Below are 20,203 nucleotides of genomic sequence, written 5' to 3'. Positions count from 1 at the left end.
ACAGGAAGTACTGAAGGATGCTAAGAGAGTTAATGAATTTTACTCCCCTCTAGCTGATGAATATTATTTAAACTGAAATGGCAGAGGAATTAGGCAGCTCTAATAACTACTCAATAGCTCTTTCTTCATTTAACCTATTGCTGATATTAAAGGACTGGTAAAAATGACAATTTCCTGACTTCTTTACTAGTGTTTGGTCTCCATCTTCTAAAGATTGTTAATAAACACACACAGTTTTGTTCCTTCAATAAAGATTGGTACTTTAAAGTTCGTTTGGAAATACTGCACTGAGCAGTGATTCTTGCTAAGAAGAAAATTCTCTTGTCATATTTCCTTAACAAGCCTTCTCTTTCTGCAAACTATACTCTTTCTGCTTCATTCTCTGTGTTGTACCAATTAAATCTTTTGCACATTCTACTGGGTGTAGACCTGGAATAATCCTACATTAAGCATAATTTCTCCATTTTTTCATTTTATTTATCTCTCCTAGGAAACACAGATCAATAGAACATTCATTTCTTATACAATAATAATATTCTACTTTGAAATGGAAATTTATTATATTAACAGGTATTGAAAAACCATTTTGTTCTCTTGAACAAATGTTCCTCTGTGGGGTGGAGCAAAGTTTTTAGCACATGTTACTAACACAATAGAGTACCTTTATAATTATGATGAAAGAAGGTTGCACAGACAATTGAGCTTATATGGACAGTATTAACTATATCATACTGATATCAATAATGGTATTTTAAATTACACATTGTTGAAGGTTAAGAGAAACAACAATATTATTTGGTGAAGTATAGTCACCTAAGTAAAAACAGTTTTCAGATCTGTGTCAGGAGAAGAAGGAGCTGGTGACAAGTAAAAGAGGCTGAAGAAAAATGCCCTTGCCTCAGACCACTGGTACTCATAACCTTCTGTGATTCCTGTATTCCAGCCAGAGCAGGAGGAAGAGGGAGGAAGAGGGGGCTGCTATTGCTGTTAACTCCTCATCACACTTCAACCACAGCTACTCTCTTTTTATCTGTTTTTTTTTTTTTTAATATTTGTGCCCTGTGTCATATTTCACTCAATGATAGAATTCTGCTGCTGAAATAATTTCTATCGTAAAACAACATGATGTGGAAATTTATGATTTTAGAATTGTTTCCTTTAGTGATATTGTTTTTAAATACAAATGCCTCCAATGTCTATTGTAAAATATTTTTTTAAATTGCCATAGAAGAATTTTGCTAAGCAAGTTTTGTAGCTGATGATTTTGAATATGTGCTCTTTTTAGCTTCAAATATTTTTCATGGAAAAACAGACTGAAACTAAAGTAGGCCTTAGCTACAAAATGTTTAAATTTATTTTTAAAATGGAAAAACCATAGACACATGTCCAGAAATGGTTATTTATATTTAAAAAAAAGAAATTGCCTGTATCTGACTTTTCATCTACTACTAAAAAACAACTTTATTCAGCATAATACAGGTTGTGCCTATGGTTCTCCATCATCCATAACCAAATAATATAAAGAAATCCAACTCTGAAACCCTCTTTCTCTCATTACAGATAGGAAGCAACACAATAAGAGAATCATGTCCTCAAAAGTGGGTGGTTTTAAGAACAACTTACTCAAAATAAGTAGTCACAAATCTTAAGACAATCTGCTTGTTGTAGAAAAGTGGGCCTTGTAGAAAATTCTACACATAAATAGTTTAATATCCATATTTGCCTCATCACCATCTCAATTTTGGTAACACAAGTATTTATTTTTTGTCAACAGAAAATTGTATACATTTATTGCATGCATGATGTTCTGAAATATGCATATATTTTGAAATGACTAAATGAAGCTAATAAACATATGCATATTTATATATACATAAACAAGTATAAGGATACATATTTATCTTTATTTTATAGTAAGAACATTTAAAATATACTAAGTAATTATCAATAATACATTATTATTAACTATAGTCACCATGTTGTACAATGGATTTCTTGAATGTATTTCTCCTAATCAAATTTCATATCCTTTGACCAACACCTCCCCAGTCTCTGTCTCCTCCCTACTCCCAGCCTTTGGTAAGTACTTATCTACTCTCTGCTTCTAGGAGTTCAACTTTTTTAGATTCTACCCATACATGAGATTATGCAATATTTGTTTTTCTCTGCCTCATAGATAAAGAAAATATGTTATATATACACAATGAAATACTACTTAACCTTAAAAAAGAATACGATCCTGTCACTTGCAATAATATGGATAAAACTGGAGAACATTATCTTAAGTGAAATAAGCTAAGTGTAATTATTTACACTAAAATGGGTGCTTACAAATCCTAACTTCATTTTCATTCCTAATAGATATGCTTTGTGAACCAGCACATTTCACTCTGTTTATCTATCTCTAAAATAATTCTTCCATCTGTATAAAATAAAATCTGAGAATTTTTTGTGATCACCTGACTAAGAAATAAAACATCTTGGTTCTGAATATACCCAAGTACTTAATGTTTGAAACTAAAAGAGTTTGGTGGTGGATGTTTACCCTCTGTATTTCCAGATCCAGGTTCTACTTTTTTCCTTTCATTATAGGCACTAGGCAGCTACCTCTATGGACTCTATAAGCTTTGTTCCTTCTTATTTTCTTCTGGCTTCCTGATGGGCTTGTTGACTAACTGAATGTGCCAGCAGGAGATCAGAGGGCAAGATAAAAGAGATGGGGTATTTATTAACCTGGCTTCCTCCCTCTTGGGCCATGTTTGGCCATGGCTGCTTTCCTTCTAAGGTCATAGCTTGTTTCAGATGACCCGTCATTTTTATGGTTTTAGATTTTGACAGGTTCTGCCAAATGCTTTCTCCCCCTGCCTCTTCAAGATCTCGGTTTGATACCAACTTCCAACTGTGCTAGTTTCTGGGAGCTTCCTTATCCATCACTGCCTCCCTTGACCCTGGCTTATGCTTCTGTATATAGCTCTTTTATTAAATTCTCTACAAGTACCCCTCACAGTGTTCATCTGTTTTATGTTGGGGGCACTGACTGATTCAGCTATGATTTATTCTTGATGTTTATACTTTATAAACAGCTTAAAATATTAACATATATAATATAAATGGTCATTTTCTATCATTCTGTAAATATTTATAGTTAACCACAGACTTGATTAAGTCCTTGTTAATACAGATTTTATGATTTCCAAAAATAAAGAACAAATTATCTTCCATCAAAACAAATGATATAAATCATGAATACAACAATATTTCAAGACTAGTTCAAGTTGAAGGCAGTTACTTACTAGAATATGCATCCTAAAATAGAGTAGATCTTTGATGAACAATAAATAAATACAAACATGTGTTAGTCATTTTCTTCTTTGCTCTTAGATCCACTTTTTTGGTTTTTTTTCGGTTTGGAAATTTTAGTCAGGTTTAACTCTAAATTACTTCTGGTTAAGTTGAGCCAGGTGATACTAAACCACTCAATGGTAGAAGAGAGATAAACCAGGACCTTTTTCCCTCTCTATGACCCCTCCATGGCTCCACCCTCCTCCTTACTTTCATCTCTCTGATGGCAGCCCTAGCAATGGCATATAGGTATTGGGTTCTGGTAATATATTTTATTCCAATTTCTCTCCACCCTTAAGGAGTATTAGTAATTTTTTGCTGTTGCTAATCCCTTGGACACCTTGCAAAGCCTGTTTGATTTCTCAGCTCTCCCATCCCCTGGATAACTAATTACCTGCATTGAGTTTCTTTTACTGAAAAATCTTATAGTGGCTGCTTTTTTGAAGCCTGCATCCTCACTGATAAGTACAATAAATAATTCAAAGTCTAACAATGACAACAAACAGCGTACTTTGCCTTTCATGATTGTTCCATTTGCAGTACCTGATTAAATCCAGAGGCTGATGTTTATACCACATTCCCCAGCGTGCCCAGCGCTCATATAATAGATGCCTGTTATTCTGAGGTCCATGGGTTTTAATGGGCTGGCTACTCTTGTAGGCTCCCTGCAGCAGATAAAGTAAGATATATTTGGGTCTATTTTTTTTGTGAAATTTGAACTGAATAAGAACTCTATTTCCCTTGCAGAATAATTTAACAACTTATTGAAAACTTCAGAAATGGTAAACTTAAGCCCATCACTGGAATGATGTGATAGATACCTTTACATATCTTTCATTAAAAATATAATAATTACTTAAAAATCTTTTATTAAATTACTTAAAAAATACAATGGGACCCATTTAGCTTAAGGTAAACTAGACTCAAGGCTTCACTGTCTAGAATTTAAGATCTTTTAATAGACACAATATCTTTACCATCACTGAGAAAAATTTTGATAATCTTTAGTCCAGAAAGTTCAGAAAAATATATTTTGTTTTAAGAAGTGATGCAGTCCCAGGAAGTTTCTTCTGTTTTTATAAGTTAAGGAAGAGTGTAAGTGCTCATTGAAAAAATATGAGAGGCCTCAGCCACTAGTGCTAGTCAGATTTTATTTCTCTCTCTCTCTCTCTCTCTTTCCCTTCTTTATTATACTTTAAGCTCTGGGATACATGTGTAGAACATGCAGGCTTGGGACATAGGTACACACGAGCCACGGTGGTTTGCTGCACTCATCAACTGTCATCTACATTAGGTATTTCTCCTAATGCTATCCCTTCCCTGGCCCTCAAACCCCTGACAGGCCCCAGTGTGTGGTGTTCCCCTCCTTGTGTCCATGTGTTCTCATTGTTCAGCTCCCATTTATGAGTGCAAACATGCAGTGTTTGGTTTTCTGTTCCTGTGTTAGTTTGCTGAGAATTATGGTTTCCAGCTTCATCCATGTCCCTTCAAAGACATGAACTCATCCTTTTTATGGCTGCATAGTATTCCATGGTGTATATATGCCACATTTTCTTGATCCATTCTATCATTGATGGGCATCTGGGTTTGTTCCAAGTATTTGCTATTGTGAGTTGTGCTGCAGTAAACATATGTGTGCATGTGTCTTTATAGTAGAATGATGTATAATCCTTTGGATATATACCCAGTAATGGGATTGCTGGGTCAAGTGGTATTTCTGGTTCCAGATCCTTGAGGAATTGCCACACAGTCTTCCACAATGGTGTTCATCTTTCTCCACATCCTTTCCAGCATCTGTTGTTTCCTGGCTTTTAAATGATTGCCATTCTAACTGGTGTGAGATGGTATCTCATTGTGGTTTTAATTTGAATTTCTCTAACAACCAGTGATGATAAGGTTTTTTTCATATGATTGTTGGCTGCATAAATGTCTTCTTGTGGGAAGTGTCTGTTCATTTCCTTCATCTACTTTGATGGGGTTGTTTGCTTTTTCCTTGTAAATTTGTTTAAGTTTCTTATAGATTCTGAGTATTAGCCCTTTGTCAAATAGGTAATTTGCAATAATTTTCTTTTATTCTGTAGGTTGCCTGTTCACTCTGATATAATTATAAATTATATCAATATCTTGAACAAATTATGTATGAGTGAGTGTGTATGTGTGTTTCTCTTTTTCCCTTTATTTTTCCTTTTCATACTAAACTCCACAAGACATTTCTTCTCCTTCCCTCTAGCCATTGTCCTTTTTGTATGTAAAAACAAACTTCAACTACAGCTAAAAATATGAGATTGGCACTTGTCTCCTTCACTAAAAAAAAAGGAAGCATAAAATTCTGAACTATCCTTAATCAAATTATAGTCGATGCCGATGGCTCCATTTTCTTCCTAATAAGCCTTATTTTTTTTTTTTTACCTCAAATAGTAGCATTTAAAATCAACAGAAAATTCCTGAGCTCGCTTTACTGACCTTCTAATTTACTTTCTTGTATTTCAACAACCTTGTTTTCTATTCATGTATTTATTCCATATATTAATATTTCAACCAAATTACAAACACAAGTGTGAAGATGATAATTACTTATAACTTATTTATAATAAGCCCCAAATTTCACATAAAAAACTGTCAAATGAACTTTCAGAACACAGTCTAATTATGTAGAGAAAATTACCCACACAGAGAACAAGTTAAACCTTCCTTTGCTACAGAGGTTTTGCTTGGGCCTTAAGTTTGCCATTCTGAACACTTCACCATATATTATGTGCTATTTGATATGGTGTTTAATTTCTCTAAGCTTTGTTTCTTCATCTGCAAAATGAAAATAATAAGATTTACCCCTCCAGGTTATTTTCAGAATAATGGGAAAATACATGCACAAGGCCTGGCACATGAAATACACAAACATATTTCCTGTTACTATGTCCATTCTTACTATAAGTAGGTACACCATAATGAATATAACATTGGAGATTGGCTTCCTGTGCTCAAAACTGTGTCTTTGATATTTAACCTTTCTGTACCTCAACTACCTATACACAAAACAGAGTTAATAGTATTGTATATCTCGAAGAGTTGTTGCAAGGATTAAATGAGATAATCCACATAAAACAGGTAACGGCCAAATAGCAAGTATTCAGTACATTTTATCAACTATTAGCCATACCAGACTGCAAATTCCTCAGCCTTGTATTGTATACTGTAAGTCCTCAGTCATAAATTTTCAAATAGAAGTGTGATAGCCTTTGAAAGTTCAGAAGTGAAACCTGTAAAGACCCCACTCTTATCTTAAAATGTGAAATTGACTTAAAGAAAGAGGTCAGGAAATAAAAAGTTGGCTCAAATGTCATTTAGAGTGGACAAGGTACACTGCAGCTTAGAGCAGGCATTTCTATTTAAAACGTTTATAACAATCCTGCAACAACATCTTCACCTGTACCCCAGAACGTAAAGTAAAATTGAAAAAAAAAAAGTAGGTGGGTAATAATCTGGCAAATAATAAGCAATAGGTAGGTATTTGGTTATAAGTTTTTGTGGTGGGCTTGTTTTAGATTTTCGGGTATTTCAAAGTAGTAGGCACAAACCAGGAATCTGCTCTGTTTAGAATGGTGTGGATCTTAAGTTGGATCAAGCTTGGAGCTCTGTACTGGAGCAGAGGGTAGCAGCTGTAGTGTCTAGGAAGGAATGTCCCCGATAAGGCTAGGAATCCCAGTATGGGGCAAATTGCAAATGGGCTTTGAGGCAGAGGAGCCAGTGTATAGCCACAAAATTGCAATAGGGAGACAGAAGGCCTATAGCCACCTACAAACTAAATTCTCCTGGGAGTGGGCAGTCAGATTCAAATGAAATCAACAGGATCAAGCAAGCAATGAGCATGAAAACCTTGTTTATAAAATGGAAACTGCATTTCCAAATTACCTCATGTGGTGGAAATGCTGCTATATATGAGCCATTGTTTATAAGTTTACGGATACCTGCAAAGAGAAGAAAAGGACAGTTCTTGAGTTAGTTTCAATGAAAAATTTCCTCGGAAGCAACACAAATACATGGGGAACAATGAATTAATTAAAAAATTTAAGATAACCCCAAAGACTTCCATAACCACATCACCTAGGGGGACACTGAGATTGTGAAAGAGATTGATACTGGGTCTACTTATGTCCTTATGATATTAGTAAATGAAGATCTGCAAGTTGCCACATTGATTTAGTTTATCATATCATAAAATATTGGGCATTTAACCCACCTATTTAGGATCACGTGACCAAGAAGCAACTTTTTGTTTTTCTCCAAATAACGAAGTTTGGTCAAGAAAGAAGACAAATTCTATATTCCACCCCCTCCCCATCCCCTACCAAAAAAAAAAAAAACCCTAAAAAATATATTGGTATTGAGAAATATTTAATTGTATAATACCAAACCAAAAAAAACCTCAATAGCAATATGAGACACTTATTAAAATCTCCTCCCTCTCCATGCGGGTAGAGCGAAATGGAAACTCTCATATACTCCTGATAAGAACAGATACTAAATGAGCAACTGTTGTTGCAGTATTATTTATATCAGTAAAGAATTAGAAATAATTACATGTCTAAAATGGATAAATCATTTAATTTTTATAGTGCAATAGATTTCAATAGGTACTTAGTAAATCATAGTGATTTGATGAATTTTATTATAGAATATTGTACAGCTATTCATAATGCTTTCAAAGAGTAAAGGCTTGAGGAAATATTCATAATGGAATTTTTAAAAAACAGAAAATTATAGGTGCTAAAAAGTCTAATTTATGTGTATGTGTATATTTATATGTGTGTATATATTTATATGTATATACATACATATAAATATATACACATATATATAAAAAGTATAAATGTGTAAGTAAGAATTATATTTAGGAATAATTTTAATTTTAATTCTTCTGTATTTACTGTATTTTCTACAAAGGGAATGATACCCTTATAATTATTTATAATGTCATATTTATTTCAAAAGACTACAAAAGCATATAGTACTAACATTTAGACACATTTTCAATTTATATTTTGGATTTCATTATTTTTAGTTCCTTTTTTTTTTTTGAGACAGGATCTTACTCTGTCGCCCAGGCTGGAATGCTGTGGCACAATCTCACCTCACTGCAACCTCCATCTCCCAGGTTCAAGCGATTGTCTTGCCTCAGCCTCCTTAGTAGCTGGGATTACAGGCACCTGCTACCGTACCTGGCTAATTTTTGTATTTTTAGTAGAGATGGTGTTTCACTATGTTGGTCAGGCTGGTCTTTTTTTTTTTGCCTTCATTTATTTTTAATCAGCTTTACCAAACAAGTTGTATTTGGAATTTGACTGAGAAGCCGCTTCTGGAAGTGCATACTTTGTCACATGTTTATTTATTTATTTATTTATTATTTATTTTTTTATTGCATTTTAGGTTTTGGGGTACATGTGCAGATCATGCAAAATAGTAGCATAGGTACACACATGGCAGTGTGTTTTGTTGCTGTCTTCCCCTTCACCCACATTTGGCATTTCTCCCCAGACTATCCCTCCCCCCTTCCCCCCACCCGCTGTCCCTCCCCTATTCCACCCAGTAGACCCCAGTGTTTAGTACTCCCTTCCCTGTGTTCATGTGTTCTCTTTTTTCATCACCTGCCTATGAGCGAGAATATGCGGTATTTCATTTTCTGTTCTTGTGTCAGTTTGCTGAGAATGATGTTCTCCAGATTCATCCATGTCCCTACAAAGGACACAAACTCATCCTTTTTGATTGCTGCATAATATTTCATGGTGTATATGTGCCAGCTGGTCTTAAACTCCTGACCTCAGGCTGGTCTTAAACTCCTGACCTCAGGTGACATCTGCCTCGGCATCCAAAAGTGAGGGAATTGCAGACTTGAGCCATTGCACCCTGGCCTACTTTTACTTCCTTAAAAATTACTTACTAAATGTATTTCTTTATTTTTGTTAAGGTTTAGGCATATGAGTTAACTGTTTTGAATGCTCAGTAATAAATAAATTATTAATCAAAAGAATAACAGAGTCTGAAAGTTTTTCTTTAAAAAGTGGCTGTCTTGAAACACAGTGTATTTTACTTACATAACACTCAATTTTAATAAAATCAGTAGAGATGGGTGCAAGGTTTTGCTGGCTGTCAACTTTTTATTTTCAAAGCTTTTAGAATGTGACTAACATTTGATCCCATCAAGCATCTTTTATTTGTCACCCTTATAATTCAGGTATACCTTGTTTGTTACCTGCTGCTTTCTGCTCAACTCTATATACATTTTACATTTTATTTACCTTTTCTAGGTGAAACATTCTCAAGTTTCTTTTGTATTATACATGTTGTAGCATACTGCTAAACATTTAAACAACAAAGAAATTTAGAAGATTACAACTAGCTATTATTTCACCTTCCAGAGGTAACTTCTAAAAAGATATCTTCTAGAGTTTTTGTCTTTTCATGTATGTGAGTTTAGGAAATGAAATTACATGAGACATATAGTTTGTGGATATCTTTTGAAGTTGATAAATAAGGAGCTCATAAACAATTTATAATCTCCCTGAGTATAGGATTTATGTCATGTACTTTGTGTAATAGATGCTTGAAAATTTTATGTTAAAATAAGAGTGAATAAATGTCACATAATTTTTAATCAAGGAAATTTTAATTCATTAAAAATTCATTCATTTTTAATGAGTAAATTTTGATTTTTACATGGACACAGCCTAACTTATTTTTCAGTCCCCAAGCATGGACATGTAAGGTATTTCCAGATAAATCCATTACAAACAAGCCCATGATGAACAAATTTCTGTATATTTTGTCATTCAAAAGTCTGATTATTTGAGGGGGATAAATTTCAAGAAATAATATTTCTGTTTCAAAGTATTTGCACATTTCACATTTTGATACCTATGATCAAATACCCTCAAAAGAGTGTTTTCATTTTATTAAAAGGCAGAAAATTGAATATTTATAGAGTTTGTGTTCAATATGTTATACACATCTATTTAATGAATTAAAGCAAAGCTTCAGTGATTAAAATAAACACTAATTCTGGGAATAAATAGTATCAGCAAACTCTACTTTGTTATAAATTAGTGTTCTTACCCACTTTTGATATTCCATTTTCATATTTGGTGCGCTCCAGCATGTGATAGACTATTCTGCTTCTAGTAGCATTGCTGAAGAAGGTGTCCTTATTATTTATTATGAAGCTGTTAAGATGAGGAGATTGGTTTTAATATTCAAAGCAGAACACAGAATCTAGCAATAGTTACAAGTTCCATTAAAGCTAATGCATACGAAGTATAGTAAATCAGACGGGAAATCATCCTGTTTAAATAAATTCATTGACAGAAAAAGAAATAACTCATAAATAATACAAGGCATTATCAAATATTCATTTTGTATCTTCTTTCAGTTTATAAGGAACTCTAGGTGTCTTCCTATTTCTTGCTTCACATGGAACAGGGGGAGAATAGATGGCCAATTGGCTCCCATACATTTTATACTACCTTAAGCAATGTATTTCCAAATAGAACACATCAAAAATTGATGTTATACCCCAAACCATGCTTTCCAATGTAGCTTATCTGGATTTCATAGCCTTAACAATGAACAATCGTTCTACCTTTCCCTTGATGCTCTATTACTGTCACCATGGTAAGAGTAGCAAGGAGGAACCATTTGTGAGCCAATAATGTAAGAGCAAAAGCATGACCCCAAGAGGAATGCAAGGGTCTGTTTCAGAATTTACTTTATAGTATGCTGGGAACCTCAACAAAATGGGCGTGTTCTGGGTCTTGCTTCACTTCTGACACTTTGTGTTTCTAGTTACCTTACCTATGTGAGTGATAAATCACTACTGTGTCAAATACACAGTCCTGAATTAGTACGTCTTCTATGATAGTTGCTTCCTCTTCACTCTCCATAGTAAAACAAATGCCAAACTGTGTAACTTTTCTCACTAAACTCTCTCTCTCTCCATCTGTTGTTCCGGATCTCAATGCCTCTTCTCTGGATTATGAGTAGAACATCCTCCTAACTTGCCATGCATTTTCCCACCTGACTTTTAATGCACAGTTCTGATTCTTAGAGCACTCCCTTACTTTTAGTGGACCAACAGCTTTCCCCTACAAGCATCATTAAATTTCTTATTTTCCTCCAAGGCTCTCGGTACTTGCATTCCAACTTACTCTTAAGTCTTATGTCTAACAGCTCTGGCTTCTGTTACCCAATCATCTGTCAACTTGTGTAATTATTAGGTTCGTGCAAATGTGATTACTTTGTACCAACATAATATCATCACCTTAAAATTCCATGCTTCTTTTCCTTTGGATTTTGCTCTGTTCCTTCTTCTCTCCTTATGCCGCCCCATATTTTTACCTGGCAAAAAGAGCTATTTCCTTTGAAAAAAGAGCTATTTCCTTTGAAAAAGGAGATCCCCAGATTCTCTCCTTTGGATGTAGTGCTCTCTCTCTTACAAAATGTGCATTTTATTTCTGTCTTTCTTAATACATTGACTTTACTCTGCCTTGTTTTTAAGTAAATATGCAAATGTGTCTACTTGATTAGACTCTGAGTTATTCCAGTATACTTATCTCTGTACTTAGATGTACAAAATTCAGGGTCCTGTGAATTGCAGGTAGCAGAAGGAATGTCCACCTGACTCTTTCACCAGTAATTTGATGCAGCATTCTCTCAACAAATAATTTTTAAGCAGATAAATTCCATTTTTCATGGAGTTATATTATAGAGAGATGAAATAGCTGATGCATAAGTAAAAAATAAATAAGAATTTCAGATAATTTCTATGAAGAAAAATGACATAGTATACTGGCATAGAGAATGGCTGGGACAAGGGCACTTTAGGTCATGTTTTCAGAGCCGGTCTCTCAGAGGTGGTGATGTTTGAGTGGGAGCTGAATGACAGGAAGGACTATGCCATATCAATATTGGGGCAGAGCATGGCAATGAGAACAGCAAGAACAAAGACTCTGAGTTAGGACTAAGCTTGAGCTTTCTACGGATAGAACCAAGGCTTATATGGCTGGAGTGACCAAATGATGGGAAAAAATGCAGAAGATGGAGTGACAGTGCTGGCCAGTAACTACAGCATCTATGCTCATATAGTACATAATAAGTTTGAATTGTATTGTAAGTACAAATGGATATCTATTTCAGAGTCTTAAGCAAGGCAGTTGCATGATCTGGCTGCTATTTTCCAAAGATTACTTTGGTGTCTTGGGTTTAAAAAGAGAGAGTAGAGTGTTTTTCATTTGGTGTATCACAGATCCTTAAAGGTCCTGAAAAAGTGGAGCAAAAAGCTGAAAAAGCTTCCATGAAACTGTGACTTCTCTCTAAATCCGACAGTCATTTGGAATTTTATTCCTTCTGCCATTCCAATATCATTGGAATTAGAAAGCATGCTTCTAGTTATACCTCCAAGAATAAGTAATAAAATAAATAGATGATTGGAAAGAGGAGGGTTTCCCATTGATTGCTGGCTGTGTTACATATTTGGTGGTCTGGAATTCTGTTTCATCCATCCTTTCAACTTTCATCCCAGAATATAGGTCAATTCAGAATGGTCTATAGCAAAGTAGGCCATACAGCTATAGTCCTTTAATACACCATGCCTTTGCCTATCTTTATGTTTATCCCAGTTAATTTTGAATTTACATTTTTGTCTGCCCCGTTAGACTGGGAGTAACCCTGAAGATAGAAACTGTGTCATAAGTTTCTTTATATATACAACCTGTGTGATGTAGAAACAAAATAAATACTAGTTGAATGAATACATGAATAAATAAACAGGTATGTATGTAGGTAGGTAGGTAGCTGGAGAGTCATGCAACAAATATCTTTTAAAATTCTCATTCATTTTAGTTAGGTAATATTGAACTAAAATAGTTTAATTAATAAATATATGTTTATTGAAAGCAATTATAATTATAATTTATTTATTACAATAACCTATTACTCAAACATGTTAATTAATAGTAATCCTGTTATTATTAACATTATTGTTATTTTAACTGAGTCACCACCATAGTAATTATTTTGAAAGTGTTAGAAACTAGACTACCAGTCCATGGGTTTACAATTAATTGTTCACTACTGAATGTCTCTAATTGTGAAATTGATAACGAATTAATAACATTAACTTAGTGTTGCTTATACGTGTGTATTTTAATACAATAATAAGTTCTCTGATGTATTTGGTAAACAATGAAAATGGTCCCAGGTATTTTTATTCTATAAACAAGCCCCGTATCATAAAGGTATAAAGACAGGCAGTATGAAAAAAGACGGAAACTCACTGGTGAATTCGTGCACGGCTGAAGGGGCCAGTATAGCAGTCTGACTCCTCTAGGTCTGGAAAAGCTGACTTGTCAAGAACCATTGGGTTATGAGCCATCCAGTTTTTGATTCTTCTAAAATAAGTTTGCATCCTGGAATAAAGTCACATTTTAGAACTAGATTAGGTTGTATTCCACAGCTGTGGCTACCTTCCACTACAATTCTCTTAAGTACTAAAGAAGCTTCTCTGAAAAGAGATACACACACCTATACACACCACACATAACATGCATTGCTTCTGTTCTCACATAAAAGAAGAAAATAGCAAAACAAACCAAATCTTGCATTTGTTTAAACCTTTTCAGGACAACTATGTTATCATCATGAAAAAATAAAATGATTGTAGAAAAGATTTCAGAAACAAGATACATAAAGATGGTGGTAGGAAAGAGTATTTCTCTAAAGCAGCAAAATATATTTATTAAAACAGTGTGTGTATACATGTATGTAGCTATACAGATATAGAAATAGATCACTCCCTAATTTTTTAAAACCAACAGAATTGTAGCTCTAGAAAAGTGGAAACTGAAAATAAGTAAATGTCTGTGACACATTCAGTGGCACTGGGAGTCATAAGTGTGGTAGATAGCAAAATTTTAAAGTCAACCAAAACTGAGTTGTAATTTATTGCACTGTACTAGCCGTATAAACTCGTACAAGTTATGTAACTTCCTGCCTCACTTTCCTCACTCAGAAAATAAAAGTAATGCTGATCTTACTGGAGAGTTGCAAATTGGTGTTTTATTCTAGACTTGATAATTTATAATAAGAAACGTTGGGACAAGGAGCCTTTGCAGGACTTTTAAGATTCTCATGAACATAGGAATAAGCTGATTATCTTGTTAACATGTAGATACTAATTTGATGGGCCTGGAATGGGGACTGAGATTCCACATTTCTACATAGCTCTTAAGGGACACTCACGTTGCTAACCACAGACTATACTTTGAGTAATGGGTTTAACATAGACACCTGGCATATATCATTTGGACAATATTTTGGGAAATCTGACAACAGGATACTTTGGCTCCAGCTTTAGATTATACTAATAACCTAGTTCTATTATAATACGTACAGTGATTGAAATCAGATTTATTTTACAGCGAAAAATAGAAACAGAAGAAACATATTGACTGCAGGGATTGACTCCAAAAGTCTAAATTCAGAGTTACTATAATAATTGCTGTGTTTAATAACACAATTGCAATATTTACACACTATGAGTTTCTATCTGGGGAAATTTTTGGCTTCTGCAATAGCAAGTCAAAGTAGCAGGAGAGAATATTTTTGTAGAGAAGTATTAAATATAACACACCTCAATATTTCTTAGGCCAACTCTGCTTAAATTTCAGAAAAAAAAATAGTATAGCAATGGGTAAGCAGTGAATATTGTATCTCAGGAATGACTTCATTCAAGCCTATCATGGTAAAATTACCATGTGTAATCTGAAATAATAATATCCTAATGCAAAGACTAGTATGTGAAAGTCTCGATTTTTCCTTTGCCAAGTAAAGTTATATCATTTACTTGTCAAGTCGTTTTTGTTTTTGGAGAAAACAAAACTTTTTTTCTAGCCTAAAATAATAAATATGTAGTATTTGAGGTGTTCATTTTGCTTCTTCTCATCATAAAGACAGCCTTTAAAATAATAAAATGTCACCTCATTCGAGATTCTGATGTATAGATGTGTAGAAAACACTGAATAGATTGCATCATAATCACTCAAGCTTTTTAAAATTAGCATAGTTGAAAAAAGCAATGGGGTAGGAGTTGGAAGATAGTGTTCTAGTGCTGGTCACTCAAATTGGGCTAAATATTTCCAATCTTTGAGCTTCAGGTTCCTCATTTCTAAAGAGAGGGAATAATTCCATCTGTTCTCCTTCAATATGAGGCTAGGAGGATCAAATAAAAGGAGGCATTCTAATTACACTTAGAAAATGCTGATGGGCCAACGGGCGCAGTGGCTCATGATTGTAATTCCAGCACTTTGGGAGGCTGAGGGAGGCGGATCATGAGGTCAGGAGTTGGAGATCAGCCTGTTCAAAATAGTGAAACCCCGTCTCTACTACAGATACAAAAAATTAGCCGGGCGTGGTGGCGGGCACCTGTAATCCCAGCTACTTGGGAGGCTGAGGCAGGAGAATTGCTTGATCCAGGGAGCAGACGTTGCAGTGAGCTGAGATCGCACCATTGCACTCCAGCCCAGGCAACAGGTTTTTTTTTTTTTGTCTTGAAAAAAGAAAGAAAAAAGATGCTGACAGGCTACAGTACCCAAGGCTCTAGCAGCTCTGACAATATCATAAACAAAGTGGGTATAAATGTGAATGTTAAATATTTTTAAAAGAAATGGAATAAAAGTGGTTTCAGACCATCATTTGTGATGTTAACAGAAAATAAACAATATTATCACTTTAGGCTTTTCACATACACTTCCTATGAAGGAAGGGGTAAACAGAGTCTAATAGTGAAATATAGTTGGCCTGAATTTGAATACCAGGATGCAAGAATCTAGGTTATCAATTTCTTTAAGCCTCACTCAGTTTTTCTTCTCGTAATTGAAAAGGAATACCTTGAGAATTAAATAAATAATGTCTGACACCACAGTGCACAGAACACAGTAAGTACTCAATAAATGTTTATAATAATAACAATGTATGATTTGTACTACTAAAAGTACCATCACCATACCACCAATGTAATCTAATATATTATCTACACTCTACTAAACCTTTATTGTGTTAGACATTTTGCAAACTTAAGATATCATGGCATAATGTAAAAATAGAGCTTTAGTTTCTTTGCTGCAATCAGAGAAAAGCTAAGAGAATTCCATGAAAATGGAAAACAAGTCAGGATAAAAGGGTCAAAAGAACTTGACTGAAGCACAAACTCTGCCAAACCAGCTGTGAAAGCTGGGCACGAGGTGTGTGGGTGGGGATGGTACAAGAGTCTTTTTTGGTTTTCTGGCCTGCAAAACTAGCTATTCTCTCTTCTGCTTCCCTTGCAGAGTCATTTTTAAGATGCTTTAATAACTGAATGTGAAAATGCTTTCTGAATAAAAAATAAATTGCAGTGATAATAATGCTAACAATTTCCTCTCAACCTGCTGGAGAAGTGATGATCTTCAAAAGCTGAACAGTTGTCTGTACATTAATTATCCCCTAATGTGTACTGCTCAAGACTAAGCATGTGAGAAAAATCCTTCCCCACTCCAGGAAAAGAAAAGCAGACGTGAAACTAAATGGCCACGTTTGATTTCAATTTTTTCACTTTCTAAAATGTCTCAGATTGAGTTTATAAATTTTGTAATTTTTTTCAGTTTAGTGTTATATAATTTTACAGACTACTTTTCTATTTATTCCTTGTCCTTCCCACGTGATCCACAAAGAAACAGAACAAAGAGAATTACTTATTATAAGTAAAATGAAAAGAGGTGGGCTATAGTAAGGTTCAAGATATTTTAATAATCATTTCGAATAACTGATAACTGAATTTTCATTTTATGAACTTACACAGAAAAAGAGAAACATAAAAGATAAAACGAATAATGACATATAATAGTGTTTGTTTTTCTAGTTTACTTTTAAATTTGACCAAAACAGAGAAAAGAACATTTTTTTACCTTATTAAAAATGTTTCTCTAGGATTTACCACATGCGTTTGTCATGATAACTTTATATGAACAGACATTTGTTCCAGTTTCAATATATAGAATTTTATACTTCCAAAAGGAAGATTCACGTTTAACAGAAAACCCACTAATTATGCAGTAACAAAGTCTCACTAATTCTATAGTAGGAAACTGAAGCAAAACTAGAGATTCTATCAGCCATCCAACAATAAGCAGGCATATGCAGAGCAAAGAGAAGAAACCCGCAGTTGCAAATTTGCATAATATAATATTCCAGTGACTAACTTCATTAGCAAAATGACTGGAAATTTGCTACATAGACCAGGACCAAAAACCCACATAGGAAATGAGAGCTCATTCTAAATGAGAATGTTAACCTGACAGAAAAATGTGACTTGGCTGAAGAGCATCATTAGTTTAAAAAGGAAAAGCTATTTCAATACCAATTTCTTTAATATTCATTCTAATTTTAAGGTTTTTTTCTCCATAATTTACTTTTCTTGTCACTCAATACTGCCACATCTAAAATTAATGCTTGAAAGAGACCAATATTTTCTCATTCTGATTTATAAAGTTTGAAATTATATTCAATTTTCTTTAGTAAAGAAACTAGATTTATTGAATCATTTCCTCAAATGGCCTGTTATTTACACTATGTAGTTCTTCTAGTTTTTATGTTATTCTGATTTGTAACATACATCTGCAACATTATTCAATGGAGCATACTCTACCACATTCACATGCTTTATCTTTGTTAACTGATTCTTTTGCAAGGTGCAGAAAACTGCCAAGGGTAAGAAACTTTTTATTTGTGCATTCATTAAATGGAAGCTGATTTCTTCCAGTTAAGTAGTGACAAGAAGATTCAGGAGGAAGAGTTCCTTCCATCTCAGGGTTGTGGTTTGATTAACTTTTTTTCCAGTTACTCTTAGCACAATAGGTAAAAGAGCTAATATTTTGAAGTAAAGCTACTCAAAAGTTCATATTCAATACTAGGATAAGAGATACCTTTGAATGTTAAGAATAAGAGTGGGTCTGCGATTCAAAAGACGCTATATGGCTTTAGTAAAGTACCTCATCTCTCTGAACACTAGTCTTTACCACTTCTTTCAAATGAGAGAACTGGACTGAATGATACAGAAGATCTTTGCTGGGTTTATTGTTCTGTTACTAGTGGGTCATCGTTTAACCATCGATCTCATCTTATAAATATTTTTAAAATTAAACTATTGTAAGATGCTAAATTGCAATTAAAATCCTCCTTCCATAACATTATAACATGGGAAGAAGCCAAGAATGGCAATAATAAATTGTAACAAAAAGACTATCGGATTGTAAATGTTATTAAATTTGGCATAAGTCATTTCAGAAATCTCTTCAACAAATCAATAGAATTATTCTTCCTACAATTTACAACTGCTGATATAGGAAATCAAGTATCTTCTTCTGTTTTTTCCAAATGACAAATTGGTTATAAAGAAATGATTCATCACCCACCAACCTGCCCATTGATTTGCTCCTCCCGTCAGTGTAATAGCACTTTTTCCTGAAAAATACAATAGAAATCAGCTGAGGAAAGTAACAAGAACAATAAAGTGATACAAGTGAGTAATAACATTCAATCATATTGAGCATTTCCATACCCCAAGTTCCATATGCTTAAGAAATTTAAGATGTTTGAAGCAACCCAGCATAATATGAGGAACATCAACTTTACATTGCTTTAATTTCAGAATTTAAGATACTAATAACAAAGACACTCTAATAAATCTGCAGACCACTTTTGAAAAAATGAAATTATTTTTAATTCTATTTTTTGAAAGTCTGTCTTCTGCCACTCAATTTATACTAAATGAATTATTTTCTTACATTTTATATAAAGCCATCCATCTATCTATACATCCATTTAATACATATGAAATAAATACTTCTGATTTGCTAAGGAGTGGTAAGTTAGAACCACCACAACTTTAGAGAAAAAAAGGAGGCTCAGTTTGTGTCCTCAAGAAGCTTCCTTGATAGTTGAGGTGAGAAGTCATCAGTTAAAATTAAATGTGAAAATGCAAGAAAACAGAGAGGCAATGGAAATACTGAGGAAGGGGAGCTCAGTTAGTTTTTATAGATGGGGGACGAAGGACACAGGGAAGTTTTCCCATAGGATATGTCACCTGTACTGAATCTCAAAGCATGAATGGGAGTAGTCTTTTGGGTAAAGTGGTTACACATGACATCCTAGATAAAGGTAGCAGCAACATATGAGGTGGTTTTTGGGACAAAACCAAGTATTATAAGATTTAGAGAACTGCAACCAATTTGGTAATAGCTAGAGTATATACTAAAAGTTGAGGATCGTGATAAAAGAGTGGAGGATGGCAAACAAGGCACAGATGATAATGGGCCTTAACAACTAATGCTAAGGTTTTTAGATGAAAAGTAATGGGGAAGATATTGAATGTTTTAAGTAGAGGTATAACATTTCTTAGAGAAACTAAAACTTAAGGTAACAGAATTCATCTCCTAAATAATTTTCTCCACATGCTCATGTTGGAGCTTAGAAATCTAATATTCTTACTCTCTTAAAATACCTCTTTATTTTCATCACTAAAATGCATTTCAGAGGATCAGTAAACTCCATCATGCTTGGTATCTAGAAAGCAGGGTTAATAGGACATCCAATATCTAGCCCTTAAGTATGTTATTAGCTGTTTAGAAAACTTGAAAACTTTTGGATACCATATTTCACTGCAATTATATTGCCAGAAAATAACTTTAAAGTTGTCCCCACCGTATTCCAACACTATCTTCAAATATGGAACACTGAAGCTTGTTATAACTATCCTAAACTCACACTTTAAATATCTTCTCCA

The 20,203-nt window shown here is 34.0% G+C and overlaps 1 protein-coding gene across 6 annotated transcripts in view; it reads right to left on the bottom strand.

The window, feature by feature from the left end:
- ANO3 (anoctamin 3) overlaps positions 1-20,203 on the bottom strand; it is a 436,084-nt gene that overhangs the window by 98,192 nt on the left and 317,689 nt on the right. For all 6 annotated transcript variants that reach the window (XM_054242186.2, XM_054242187.2, XM_078339269.1 and 3 more), the window contains 5 exons: positions 18,838-18,882; positions 13,665-13,796; positions 10,450-10,556; positions 7,252-7,307; positions 3,886-4,007 (listed from right to left, as the gene is read on the bottom strand). In XM_054242186.2, the coding sequence (XP_054098161.1) occupies positions 3,886-4,007; positions 7,252-7,307; positions 10,450-10,556; positions 13,665-13,796; positions 18,838-18,882 (462 nt within the window). The remainder of the gene's footprint in view (positions 1-3,885; positions 4,008-7,251; positions 7,308-10,449; positions 10,557-13,664; positions 13,797-18,837; positions 18,883-20,203) is intronic.

The sequence above is a fragment of the Callithrix jacchus genome, chromosome 10, assembly GCF_049354715.1.
Source record: "Callithrix jacchus isolate 240 chromosome 10, calJac240_pri, whole genome shotgun sequence".
NCBI lineage: Eukaryota > Metazoa > Chordata > Mammalia > Primates > Cebidae > Callithrix > Callithrix jacchus.
The sequence above is the reverse complement of the archived record's forward strand: the minus strand, read 5'-3'. Positions and strand labels throughout refer to the sequence as shown.